Source organism: Gymnoscopelus microlampas (genome assembly GCF_963454915.1).
Source record: "Gymnoscopelus microlampas genome assembly, chromosome: 7".
Classification (NCBI taxonomy): Eukaryota; Metazoa; Chordata; class Actinopteri; order Myctophiformes; family Myctophidae; genus Gymnoscopelus; species Gymnoscopelus microlampas.
The window spans coordinates 30,239,991-30,253,580 of record NC_139944.1 but is presented as its reverse complement, the minus strand read 5'-3'; the positions used below and the strand labels follow the sequence as shown (position 1 = coordinate 30,253,580).

The 13,590-nt window shown below is 39.6% G+C and overlaps 1 protein-coding gene across 1 annotated transcript in view; it reads left to right on the top strand.

Moving 5' to 3' along the window:
- The window catches only part of pcbp4 (poly(rC) binding protein 4), a 65,345-nt gene that overhangs the window by 34,812 nt on the left and 16,943 nt on the right, over positions 1-13,590 (top strand). The window contains exons 8-12 of the mRNA XM_084061178.1: positions 1,099-1,170; positions 3,145-3,183; positions 3,714-3,737; positions 10,933-10,974; positions 11,129-11,204. Coding sequence (XP_083917304.1) covers positions 1,099-1,170; positions 3,145-3,183; positions 3,714-3,737; positions 10,933-10,974; positions 11,129-11,204 — 253 coding nt within the window. The remainder of the gene's footprint in view (positions 1-1,098; positions 1,171-3,144; positions 3,184-3,713; positions 3,738-10,932; positions 10,975-11,128; positions 11,205-13,590) is intronic.

The following is a 13,590-nucleotide window of genomic DNA, read 5'->3' as shown; positions in this document are numbered from 1 at the left end:
TTCAAGATTTTTAATAGCAGATCTACAAGCTCGTAGCGCGGCATTCGGTGCCGCGCTACGAGCTTGTAGATCTGCTATTTTTGAATAGCCCAAAGTACAAATAAATAATGGTTAAAGCTCAAATCTAAAATGACACAGATGCGTTGCCGGATTCAATGGGTTAAACCCTATATACTTTGTTGACCGGTGTCACCCAGGGCTCTATCCATGGCCCACTCCTTTTTTTTACTTCTACACCAAAAACAGCCAACCTACAAGGTCACACACCCTACATGCCCAGAATAGGGATACTAGGGTTTAAATTGTGAGACAAGCAAGATAAGTAGTTTGGAGTAGCTCCATTCTGTTCTTACAAGCCCAAACAACAGCTACCTTGTGCATGCTTTAAAGGTGATGGGGTTATATCTATGGTTTATGATCTCATATAAGTCAAAGATTACACCCCTGAAGGCTACTACTATATGTAATAATCTATCTACTGACGACACAGTTAGTGGCACAGGAGATAAACTTTTATATCCCTTATAGTTTCACTGTTCCCAGTGTTGGAGCTCTTTGACTCTGTGGGGCAGCATTGTTGTGCGATCCATACATGGTATTCAGTTTTTATTTCGTTGACTAAAACTATGAAGGAAAATGTTCGTCGAATACCTTTTTTCACTGATGAAAACTGAATAAAAACTAAGTTATGAAGACAAAAACGCTAGGATGACCTAATACACTGACAATTTCATCAACAATAAAAAACGAGACACAAACGGGTGGACTAGTTGAGAAGAGATCCAGTAGAACTAAGACGAGTCATTTTATGCTTGGTTGCACGTGGGTGTCACGCTACGGCTATTTTCGGCACACATCTAAGTATAAATCAGGCATTATGACGCCATCAAGGCCTGTCAAAATCCATTTTAGTCGACTAAATTCATATGATATTTAGTCAACTAGAGCTAGACTAAAACAATTTCAGATGACTAAAATATGACTAAGACTAAATGGAATTTTATTTCCTAAAGACTATGACTAAAATTAGCTGTCAAAATGAACACTGGTAGTGTTTGACTTATATGCTTGTTTCTCTCTCCCCTCTCCTGAATCCAGATGTTCGAGGCATCAGACTTTGGCTCTCATCCCCTGTTCTCTATGACGCAGGGAGGAGTGGACCTTCAACAAGTGAGTATAAGGGAGTCAAATTGTATTAAGCGTTAATTTAAAGGTGGTGTAAGTGATTTTCCTTTTCTTTTAAATAAAGAATAAGAGTTAAATAGCTCTATATTTGTATAGCAATCATTGCTATAGAACAGTGGTTTTCAACCTTTTTCATATCAAGGTTGATTATTTATTCGGTATTTGAGCCATGGATCACCATTTGATGTGATTTAGACTCTCAGACCCAAAACTTAGAATATTTTGTAATCGTTGGATAAGATATTGTCCATAATTTTGATGTTGGTACCATAGGAGAGATAACAAGCAAACGTTTATCAAAAGAACAATTATTCTATATTGTCTAAATGTGTAGACTTATTGTAAATTAAGTAATGCAGATGTTTAACAATTTAGCTCTTGAGAGCGTAAAATGAAACCAAATGGACCCGTAAGAGCATTTTACGCTCTCAAGAGTTAAAGATCTATAAGGGTCCATTTGGTTTCCAACTCTCCATCATTTAGCTGGGGACCACCTGGAACCCCCTCAAGGACCACTGGTGGTCCCCGGACCCCTGGTTGAGAACCACTGCTTTAGAGTGTTTGTTCAGTTACACTCTCCAGCAAATACATTTTCAGGTCAGGATACCAATTTTATCCAATCAGGAGTGAGAATTCCTACAGGGTACAGGATAGAGCTGTGACATTGGAAGTGTGAAACGAAAAAGAAAATGAGCAGACAAAATTGGAATTGGAACACGGCAAAATTGAATGATCTTTGTGGGGTTCTCTCTTCTGATTGGATAAACTTGGTAACACGACCTGAACAGGAAACTCCTGTAACTGAATAAACACTCTTTAGCAATGATTACTATCAGAATATATATATATATATATATATACAGTATATATATATATATATATATATATATATATATATATATATACAGTATAATATAATATAACTTTTTTTAACCAAAGAAATAAATTACACTACCACCTTTAACTGTACAAATGTAGTCAAAGGGACCTGTAATGGGTCCATTTGGTTACATTTCTCCATGCTGAGTTAAATTATCAGTGCTGATTATGTCTGAACCTCTGCACCCTGGAAAGGTTGGGGTGCTCTGAGTCCTGAAAACCCAACACACACACACACACACATGCACACGCAGACGCACATGCACTAAAATCCTTTGCAAAAACAAAAAGTATATATACATCAACAGATGTTAGGGAGAAAAGGGTATGGATAGGGCAAATGAACGGACCCAAACTGGATATCTGTTTGATGTATATTTCTATGATATGAATTCTTTCATGGTTACAAATGGATGAGTTTACTCTGAGGATTGTACTGTGTATCGACTGAGAGCACATTCTGGGGCGACCACGTCATAAATCCTCTGGACGGCGACTGCTCAGGAAATAACAACAAACTTGCAAAAGGTTCAGTGAAAACAATTTTGGAATGGCAGCGCTCCCAAACAAATAAAAATCATGATAGATTCAGATTCAGATGCACTTTATTTATACCTCAGAAAAGTGCAGTGTTGTGTTTGCCAAAACTCAGCTTGGAAACGGTAGAAATGTATTAATGTAAGTCAAAGTGCAGTAAGTGCAAAGGAGCCTACCCAGTAAATACAAAGAGAAGCAATAGAAACGTATCTCTACAAAAGCAATCAATAAGAATCTAACCATATAATAAAGTGACTGTGTCATTTGTAAAACAAAGTGGCTATGGCAAAAAACAAACAAGGCAAGTTCATTTAAAACCCTCTATAAAAACATACAGTATATAGCACTAACTAAAAACTTTGCACTTATGACAATTGGATATAATGCAACTATGTACTAACGGTGACCACACAATTGTGAGGTCCTGTTGAAAGTTGTCCCTCTCTTTCCTGTCTTTATGTCACCATACTTTTTTATGAAATCTACAAACAAATCTACTGTGTTTTTGTTTTTCTCCACATATCTGTTGGTGTTGGTTATCAGAAGCTGATAACTTATGCAGACATTAGCCAGCTTCAGCAGGTACAGTATAGGATATTGGGACATGCCTCAACTGTTTTATTTTTCATTTCAGACCCAGGACAGGAAAAACATAGAAAAGGGTTGTTTTCATGTCTGCAGTTGCCAAATCCATTTTAGCCTACGCTAAAAATATAAAATCAATGTGAAGACTTCTCAGATATATCTGGGAAGGGAACCAATTTCTAAAAGTGCCACTGTCATGTACCATTACCAACCAATTTGACCATCCTTTCAAAAACCCATTTGATTGTATTTGTCCTTTCATTTAGTACATTTCATTAGCCCTAAATTCACGCAGGTAGTCATGTACATGTATAGACACATTCATGCATTCACTTCAATTCAACGCCCACACAGAACACAGCACTGTGTATTTACAAAGCCACATAGACGACCACTGAGGGTGTACAGTAAATAAGTAAATAAGAGGTTGTTGTGATGGTCAAGGACCCTGGATGAACATTCACTCTCTTGATAAACATTACTCCTTTTCCTTTTCCTTTCATCGGATGGTGCTTGGACTTGAATAGATCGCTGACTACAGCCAACAACAGGTACAGCAGCCACTGATGTCACATACTGTGCGATCAATGTGTTCACTCCTCTCCTTTCAGGCACACTTCTAAAGGGCTTGATAAACATTATTCCTCCTTTTTCAGAGTGGAAAATGAAATGGAAAATTAAACGGAAGGATACATCATGTGTTATCATATAAGGATACATCATCAAGTGTTAAGAGTACCAGAAATAGAGAGAAGCATGCAAAGAGACAAATGGACTAGAAGATAGAGAGTGGGAGAGTGGCAATGAGAAAGTGGACATTGAAGAGAGAGAGAGAGAGAGACTGAGAGACTGAAGGAAAGCCACAGAGAGAAATAAGAAGAGACAGGAGCACTGCATCAGTTCTGGCTGCAGAGCCACTCTCCCGTGGTGTGTGGAGTCGGTGTGAGTGTGCCTGCTGAGTCAAACGGCTGATAAAAGTAGACAGGAGCACTGCCATTGCACACCCAATAGAGCAGCTTACCTAACAGTACATCTGCTGAGGGGCATTTCCTGTTTATTTTCCATGTGTGGTAGTCATAAATTGGTCTCCAACATCACAGGGAATTAGGACTAACCGAGTGAAACAGGAGGGCAATATTTAACTAATGCTAAACGGAGTAGAATCCTAAATGCAGTGGTGGAATAAAAAGTACTCAAATGTTGTACTTAAGTTAAAGTATCAATACTGCAATGTAGAAATGCTCCATTACAAGTAAAAGTCCAGAAAGAAAAAATGACTTGAGTAAAAGTACAAAAGTATTGGCATAAAAATGTACTTAAAGTACCAAAAGTACTCATTATGCAGAATGTCCCATTTCACAAGTTTTCAAAAGGAAATCTTTTGAAAATAGCAGATCTACAAGCTCACAATGCGTTGCATTGCGAGTGACTCCAGTTTTCAAATAATTTTAGTGGAGTAAAAGTACAATATTTACCTCAAAACTGTACTTAAGTACAGTACTTGAGTAAATGTACTTAGTTACTTTACACCACTGTCTAAATATACTTTACCATATTGTCTTCGGTTTACTTTCACTCCTCACATAATATGAGTTGTTGCTGAGCTGAGAGGGCTTGGATCAAGGAAGGTCCTTGGTAGAGCACTTTAATAGAATGCTACAGTTTGACATTATTTTGTTGCCCATATAAGTGGTTTAGACAGGAAATCTTTAGCTTTCACTGGAGATCCTGAGCTTAGACTGAGGGATGATGATGATGATGCATAGTGACTGTGCCATTTTGCCTTCCGCAAATGCTAAGAATGTTATTTAGACAACGCGTTTATACCTGGTATCCTAGTTTCTTTGAAGCACTAAATTGTTCTATTTGCACTCTACTTATGTGATCTTTTATCTTGTCGTTTGTTGATGAGGGTTCATGATCGTGCTGACTCTGGTCGTGCACTTGTAAGTTGCTCTGGAATATCGATTTATCGTGTCTTCTAAATTACCAATTTGAACAACAACAAAAAAGCCATAAACAAACAAAAAGGATTCCAGTACACTAAAGTCATGAATGAAAGTCAACACTGCAGAGGTCTATTCAGAACGAAGAAAGACAGGAGACCGTTTTAGCTGAACTGTAGACTAGACCATCTAACAGAAATGCAAAATATAGCTCAAGGCTTGTGTCACATGTCACCTCTGTAACCTACTGCACTGCACTGTCAAATTAAGAACAAATATCCCTTTAAATGCCTGTATATTGTTTAAAGGCCCAAAGTAAACGGTGAAGAATTTAGCCACCACTACAGTACGTGAAGGTGACTTACTGTATAACAACAACACCTTCATTATTGCAAGTGATGCTAGGGCATTGGTTCTCAAAGGTCCGGGGACCCTCAGGGGTCCTTGAGGGAGTTCCAGGGGGTCCCCAGCTAAATGATAGTTAGGAACCAAATGAACCCTTATGGGTCTGTAACTCAGAGAGTGTACACATGGAACCAAATGGACCCTTACGGGTCCATTTCGTTCCATTTTGTACACTCTCACTCTCTTAACATTGATTTTACAATATAAATTGGGGTCCCAGAGAAATGCCATTAAATGGAGGTCCGTAGCCTAAGGCATATCAAACTGGGGGTCCTTGAAATTAAAATGGTTGAGAATCACTATTAGAGCCGTAAAAAATCTTCTCTTATGGGGGTCCTGGCATATCTTTTCAAATAGGGGTCCGCGGGCTACTAAGTGTCAATGTGGGGGTCCTTGACATGAAACAGTTTGAGAAGCACTGTGCTAGGGGACTGAACTAAGAGGCAGGCTCTCTTTCCTCTGACTTTGTTTGTTTGACAAATACTACAGTACACAACCATACATTAATTCTAACTTCCCCTGCTTCTCAGGCTATACTCAGGTCGAAGAATCCTCTCAACATTGATTATGCCTTTTCAAAGAATCTTATCACATCATATTTCCGTGTGGTCATATCGATTCATCCATTCATCATGTATCTGCTAACTCATCTATACCTACTTCCTTATTTAGCTGTGTGTGTGTGTGTGTGTGTGTGTGTGTGTGTGTGTGTGTGTGTGTGTGTGTGTGTGTGTGTGTGTGTGTGTGTGTGCGTGCGTGCGTGCGTGCGTGCGTGCGTGCGTGCGTGCGTGCGTGCGTGCGTGCGTGCGTGTAAGGGCGTGCGTGTAAGGGCGTGCGTGTGTTTCATAGCACCTGCACTCAGAAGTTCAGTTGTGCAAGCAGATTTGTCCTTTATTGATCTCTCACCTGTATTGCCTGAGCTGCTTGGGGACACTGTGATTAATTATCCAGGTACAAGCAGTACATCATCACTGAGGAGGTCATTATCATGCACTTCATGTTAAAACACAGTTTTATTGCTCTGGCCTTTCAAATCTTTCTTCGGAGACCCACATTATGTAACGCATTGGATTTAAACTGGCATATTGTGGTGTTAGCCTGTGTGTGTGTGTTCACAATTTACAATTACAATGTGTAGACATTTAGCAGCCTCTTATCCAGAGTGCCTTGCAAAGTGCAAAGATCGGAGTCATGAACTCTAGTCAGTTAATAGAAGTGCCAAGAAAGTTACGTTAATTAAGTGCGATAAAGTGACTAGGATAGCCTGTAGATATCAAACCTAGCATCTGCGGAGACCAATGATGACTGTAAAAAGGGATATCGAATGCGGTAATTGGAGGAGATGAGGCGATAAAGAGAGATGGGACAGCGAGAGTGGGGGAAAAGTAAGCCATTTTTCTTTTGTTCTTGGCTTTTTCTTTTGAACCTATGCTTCCATGCTCTTCAGTCTGGGCTCTCAATTAAATACAATAACAAATTACTTATAAGAGACTATAGTGTACACAATGAAAGCTGTGTGATTGAAAATCAATCAAATGTACTGGAAGTGGCAGAAAGGACCTATTGTAAAGGTTGCTGTCCCAATTAATTTGATATTGATATAGAGTAGTTCAAAACACTTCTGCATAGGGTACTTTGTTTTTTTACTTTTGGCCGACGGCACCCCAATTTCACTCCCTCTTTGGATCGATCGCAGATCCGCAACTGCCACTGTTCCTCTCAACAAAGATGGCTGAAGTTTCACAAGGAGTATTTGACAATCATTCAATCAGTGCCCGTGAACAAGACACTAAACCCCTACCTCCTCACTCATTCTAAGTTGTTCCCAATATGAATCACTATACCATCGCAGCGGTACCCGCCATTACCGTACCCACAACCACACAGACACATTTAAACACTTTGTTAAATAGCAAAAACAGCCCATCTACAAGATTACAACAGCTGTTTTCCTTACTTTTGCACGACCGACAAAGTATGGCATTAATTTACAATAAAAAAAAACTATATAGATCAAATATGGACTGGAGATACATGGTTTCTGCCCAACAGTGACGATATGTTACAGTATATATATGAAAGGATCCCTCGGCACTGGCAAACCTCAACCTATAATTCGCCAACTCTGTTATACATCTGTAGTACCTTTCCCTTGTCAATTCTCCAGCTATATTAAGTCACTAATGAATATTTAGAAGTGGTATTTATTAATAATTCATTCATTATCATTCAGCCTGGATGCACTGTTCTATGCTGGTATGTTCAGTACCTCCCATCATCATGAATAACGACTGGAATATCTGCAGAACTATGGATATAATGAGATACTGTTCTCACAGCAAGGTTCAATAAGATATTCTTAAAAAGGACATCACACGTTACATACTGTATATATCATCCAGCATCTTATTGTAAGTGCAAATACAAACAAGGCAAACGTGCTTCTTTCTTGGATTTTCATGGTTATCTTGTTTTTTTTTAAGGCAGCCGACTACATTTGAGTTCCGATGCAAATTTCAAACATTGCGTTGTTTGAAATTGGAGAATGATTAATCTACGATGAATTGAGTAAAAAATTGGTTTAAAATCCTCTTAACAGACCTTGTATTGAACTGTACTTCCCTGTGCTTGTCTTTGCAAACTGTTACTAAAGTATTCAATCAAACAATAAATCAAACATTGTAAATATTTGCACCTGTTTTAGACCAGATCTATGCCTACTTTAATTCAATTTTTTGCAAACTATCCCAAAACAATTGCTACCATTTTTCCCAACATGATTGTATTAATTAATTTTGGTCCTACAGTTAAAGGTTTAATTTAGCATATGGCTACATTTCAACCTGGCGTCCATGTTTTTGGCCTAACATTATAGGCTTTTTAATTTGTATTATTTATTTATAAGGCTTGGGAACTCTATAAACAAATATTTCTTTTCTTTTCATAAGATGGTGACTTAATATAGCTGGAGAATTGCAATCCCAATAGTGATATCTGGGTTATTTGACCCTACAAAGTATTGGCGGATTTGACCACATCCCGAAATACCCGTAGGCTATTACTAAATAGAAATACACTATTTTAGATATCCAAATCAAAAACACATTAAGATAATACTGCAAACTATTTATAAAGTGTATGCTTATAGTGTCCATTTGGCTCTGTTTGTTTAATTCAGTGGCCTATTTCTTGGTTTCTATGTGTCTCAAAGAATAGCAACGGTAGTGCCAGAAAAGTATTTTATTTTGATATGATGCACATTAAGTAATGTTCATATTTATGAAGTACGCTTGGGTCATTTAAGTGTCCGCCACACCATAACAAGGACTACAACAAGACAGTATTGCCTTTGACTTGTCAGCTATCTAGCTTTGCGCAGCTTTTGCAAGGCACAGGAAAATGTTTTCTGCACTATTGGTCAGTTGATGATCGTCTCTTGACTCATTATAGTAGGCAGAGGAGCTCCTAACTCTCTATTGCCTTCTACTGTACTTGTCAGCTGGCTGACTCTGTTTTATGGTCAATGTTCTCCTGATCACATGAGCACAGAGGACTGCGTATATCCCTGAATTACCACCAGGTAATGCCGTAGATAGGAAATGAATCAATATCAAGCGACTGCATGACCTATTTAACAAAAAATTGTGTTGCAGTATATCCGAGTTTTTATGCGGTGTGCGGTCCGTCACTGACAGAAATGGGGGGAGAGGGGGGTTGTAGCTTCAAAGTTCAGCTTATACCAGTCTAGCTTCACAGTGCTAAAGAAAAGCGTGAAACGCTCATCTACATAGACATTATATTTAAACTTGAAAGTAGTCCTTGAACTCTTTCATGTAAGGAGGACTGAACGTTGAGGATTGACACAAGCAGTGCTGCCAGATTTTGCGAGAGAAATAAGCAACCAGGTATTAGAAAACGATCCCAAAAGAAGCGACTAGGCCACATGAGTCATGACATGAGCACTTTAAACCTACCAAGGTACAATATATAATGTATACATCGGCTATTTGAAAATAGATGATCTACAAGCTCACAATGCATCGCGATGCGACGCGCTGTGAGCTTGTGGATCAGCTATTTTCAAAAAATCTTTAAATAAAATGTGGAATATTTGGAAGATTTTTGAGACATTCTAACAACAGAAATATGGTATGGGGGCTCCCTGGTACAAAACATTTTCAGTATTCTCTGTTACGTTTTTGTCATACACACATACACAAAAAGCCACCCACATGCAAATAGAGTTCCTTCACATATGCATATCTCAAATATGCATATCTCTCCCACACACATACACTCAAACACTCTTCATCCTGTGCACGCACGCATACACAGTCTTCTCCCCAACCTCATGGCCTGCCTCATTGCCTACGGAACTGTTCATTTAATTCTCTTTGAAGTTGACTATAGGGATTTGGGCAGGGCCTCATAAATCCCTTAAAGACCACCACAATCTCCGCAATATGAACACTGTTCAATAAGTGGATATATGAAAGAGGCATCGATTCTGCCAATAAGACAGAGGTGATAGAGTTCACATCCTGTTGAGGATAAGTTCTCACGAAACTTAGATCTCCCAGGTGTAACAATTCCTATCGTTACAGTGAAGGAGGAATACAAAATGAAATGGACACAAGCCTGTGCAAAAGAAAACAATGGAATCCTAACAGCATAAAACTGTGTGGTCTGAGATGTCTGAAAGAATTCTTCTTTTATTTAGACAGTCACTTTACTGTATCTATATCAAATAGATAACAGGGAAAAATATGCAGATATGTATTACATAATAGATGAACACGACTAAACATTGAAACAAAACAGTCATCTTTGACAGTACGGGAGATCAAATCACTGAATTTTCCATAGTCTTGTGAGCTGATGTTTACGAATTTAAATGGGCTTAACGGTTTAACAGGTTTATAAGTTTATATGTGAGAAGAATATTAATTACCGGTATTAAGAATATTACATTTTACATACAGAGGCTAGAATATGGGGAACATCGCTTGGCTTTTGGTTTTGGGGAGGTATGCATTTTTAAAGGCATTTCAGTCTTTATTATTAGACGGTACAGTGCAAAGACATCAGAAAGAGAGGCTACAGAATTTGCCTACAATGCAACACAGGTCTCTTGAGTCAGACTTGAATGTAGAACTTGCTTGTACTTTATGGAAAGTGCCATTTCTGTTCAAAGCTGTTGCAAATACTGATTTGGGGGATTTCACACACACCTTGTCTGGGATCACCCGCATTTTTTAAATGGTCAAATATATCTGTCAATGTGAATGACTTAACTTTTTCTACCCCCCCCTTTTTTTTACCCATTTGGTGATATTTAGATCAAACTGTTAATATACTCTCAGTTAACCAAGTTTTGCTTGTTTTCTCTCCCTAGCAATATGCTGTTCAGGGCCAATATGGCATTCCACATTCAGAGGTGAGAACTCGACAAAGCTGTGTAATGCTATAATTAACTGTAATGTTCCAAACTATTTATGTGTAATATGCAAATGCATTGGAATAATTCTCTCTCTCTCTCTCTCTCTCTCTCTCTCTCTCTCTCTCTCTCTCTCTCTCTCTCTCTCTCTCAGTTGGCTAAGCTGCATCAGTTGTCAATGCAGCAACAGGGCCTGGCCGCCATGGGCCAATCAGCCTCAGTCCTACAAGGTACGCATACACACACACACACGCATACACACACACGCATACACACACACACACACACACACACACACACACACACACACACACACACACACACACACACACACACACACACACACACACACACACACACACACACACACACACCTGCATGCATCCCTAGACAAATACGAAAGATATCCTGGTAGGAAGCGATTTTTAGATTACATGCGTGTGTGCGTGCGTGCAGACATGTCTGTCAGTGTGTTTATCTGTTGAAGTCACTGTCACTCAACTCACACTATGACTTTGAAGTCACTTTGTTTTCACACAACTCGGCTTCACTGGAACTAAAACTGTTTGACGATGATAGATAGATTAGATCTGCTGATGGATTTGCTTGTTGATTTTATATATATATATTAAGTCTGCAACGGTTCACAAAATTCACGGTTCGGTTCAATATTTTGGTGTCACGGTTCGATACAAAAAAAGTTTTTTTCCCCCAAAATGTGAAATTTATTCAGCATTTTGTTTTAACATTGAACAATACCCATCTTCTAAGGCAATCGGTCCTTGAGGGGGTTCCAGGTTAATTAACTGGAAAACCAAAGTGGCTCCAAACGCCAGATCTGCTGGGTAGTGGAGGGTCTTCTATTTCTGGTCATTAGCCATTATTGCAACAGGTTAAGTTAGCATTCAGCGTGTCTTCTCTTTCGGAGTGACTTTTTTGGAGGAGGAGCAAGCAACTCTAGGTTGGTCTAGGTTGCATAGTTGAGCGCAGATCCATTGAGACTAGTAAGGTTGAGCACAGAGTGCATCATCTGAAGTTGATAAAAAAAGTATATTGATATTGTTCGGTTCGTAGCGCGTACCGAACCGAGACCCTCGTATCGAACGGTTCAATACGAATACATGTATCGTTGCAGGCTTAATATATATATATATATATATATATATATATATATATATATATATATATATATATATATATATATAGTACATACATACACACCATATACACAGTAGACACTCTATGCGGTATAAGATTATACATGATACATTATTATCTATATATACAATTTGAATCCTGCGCCATGTCGGTTGTCAGTATGTACGAACGTTGTATGTGGCCAGTGTGACGTAATCTGACATCACGCCAGTGTGACGTAATCTGACATCACGATGAGACGGTCGTCCCGAATATGGACACAAACAGCATGACATCACGCATGACATCACATCCTACCTATAAATTCTAAGATGCCGTCAGATCGCACCAGTTCGACGGCTTCCATAGTGGGTTTTGGTCATTGGAGAGGTGATGCACGTCACCTCTTTCTGAAGTGGGTACTTTCAAAGCCTGCCGTGGATTTAGGAGAGCACAAAACTCTCTCTCACACTGTGAGGTGCCTGTAAGGTGGCACTGCAAAGTGAACGACGCGTCACGCTAGACGTTCGGGCCGCATAGCGGCCCGAACTTCTAGTCTATCTATATATATACAATTTGAATCCTGCGCCATGTCGGTTGTCAGTATGTATGTATGTAGCCAGTGTGACGTCATATGACATCACGGTCGTGACATCACGATGAGACACGCCAGTGTGACGTAATCTCACGACAGCATGACATCACATCCTGATCCTACCTATAAATAGGTAGGATGCACCAGTTCGACGGCTTCCATCCTCAACACAACCCACGCCGACGACCCTTTACACAAATAAACTGCTAACTTCATCTCCTGCGATTTCAACTATCTTTTCACATTGTACACCACTGCACACTCCCCACAGGTCTGCCATACCAGGTCTGAGTAATCACAAAGTGGGTTTTGGTCATTGGAGAGGTGATGCACGTCACCTCTTTCTGAAGTGGGTACTTTCAAAGCCTGCCGTGGATTTAGGAGAGCACAAAACTCTCTCTCACACTGTGAGGTGCCTGTAAGGTGGCACTGCAAAGTGAACGACGCGTCACGCTAGACGTTCGGGCCGCGTAGCGGCCCGAACTTCTAGTATATATATACAATTTGAATCCTGCGCCATGTCGGTTGTCTGTAACGTTGTATGTAGCCTGTGTGACGTCATATGACATCACGGTCGTGACATCACGATGAGACACGCCAGTGTGACGTAATCTCACGACAGCATGACATCACATCCTACCTATAAATAGGTAGGATGCACCAGTTCGACGGCTTCCATCCTCAACACAACCCACGCCGACGACCCTTTACACAAATAAACTGCTAACTTCATCTCCTGCGATTTCAACTATCTTTTCACATTGTACACCACTGCACACTCCCCACAGGTCTGCCATACCAGGTCTGAGTAATCACAAAGTGGGTTTTGGTCATTGGAGAGGTGATGCACGTCACCTCTTTCTGAAGTGGGTACTTTCAAAGCC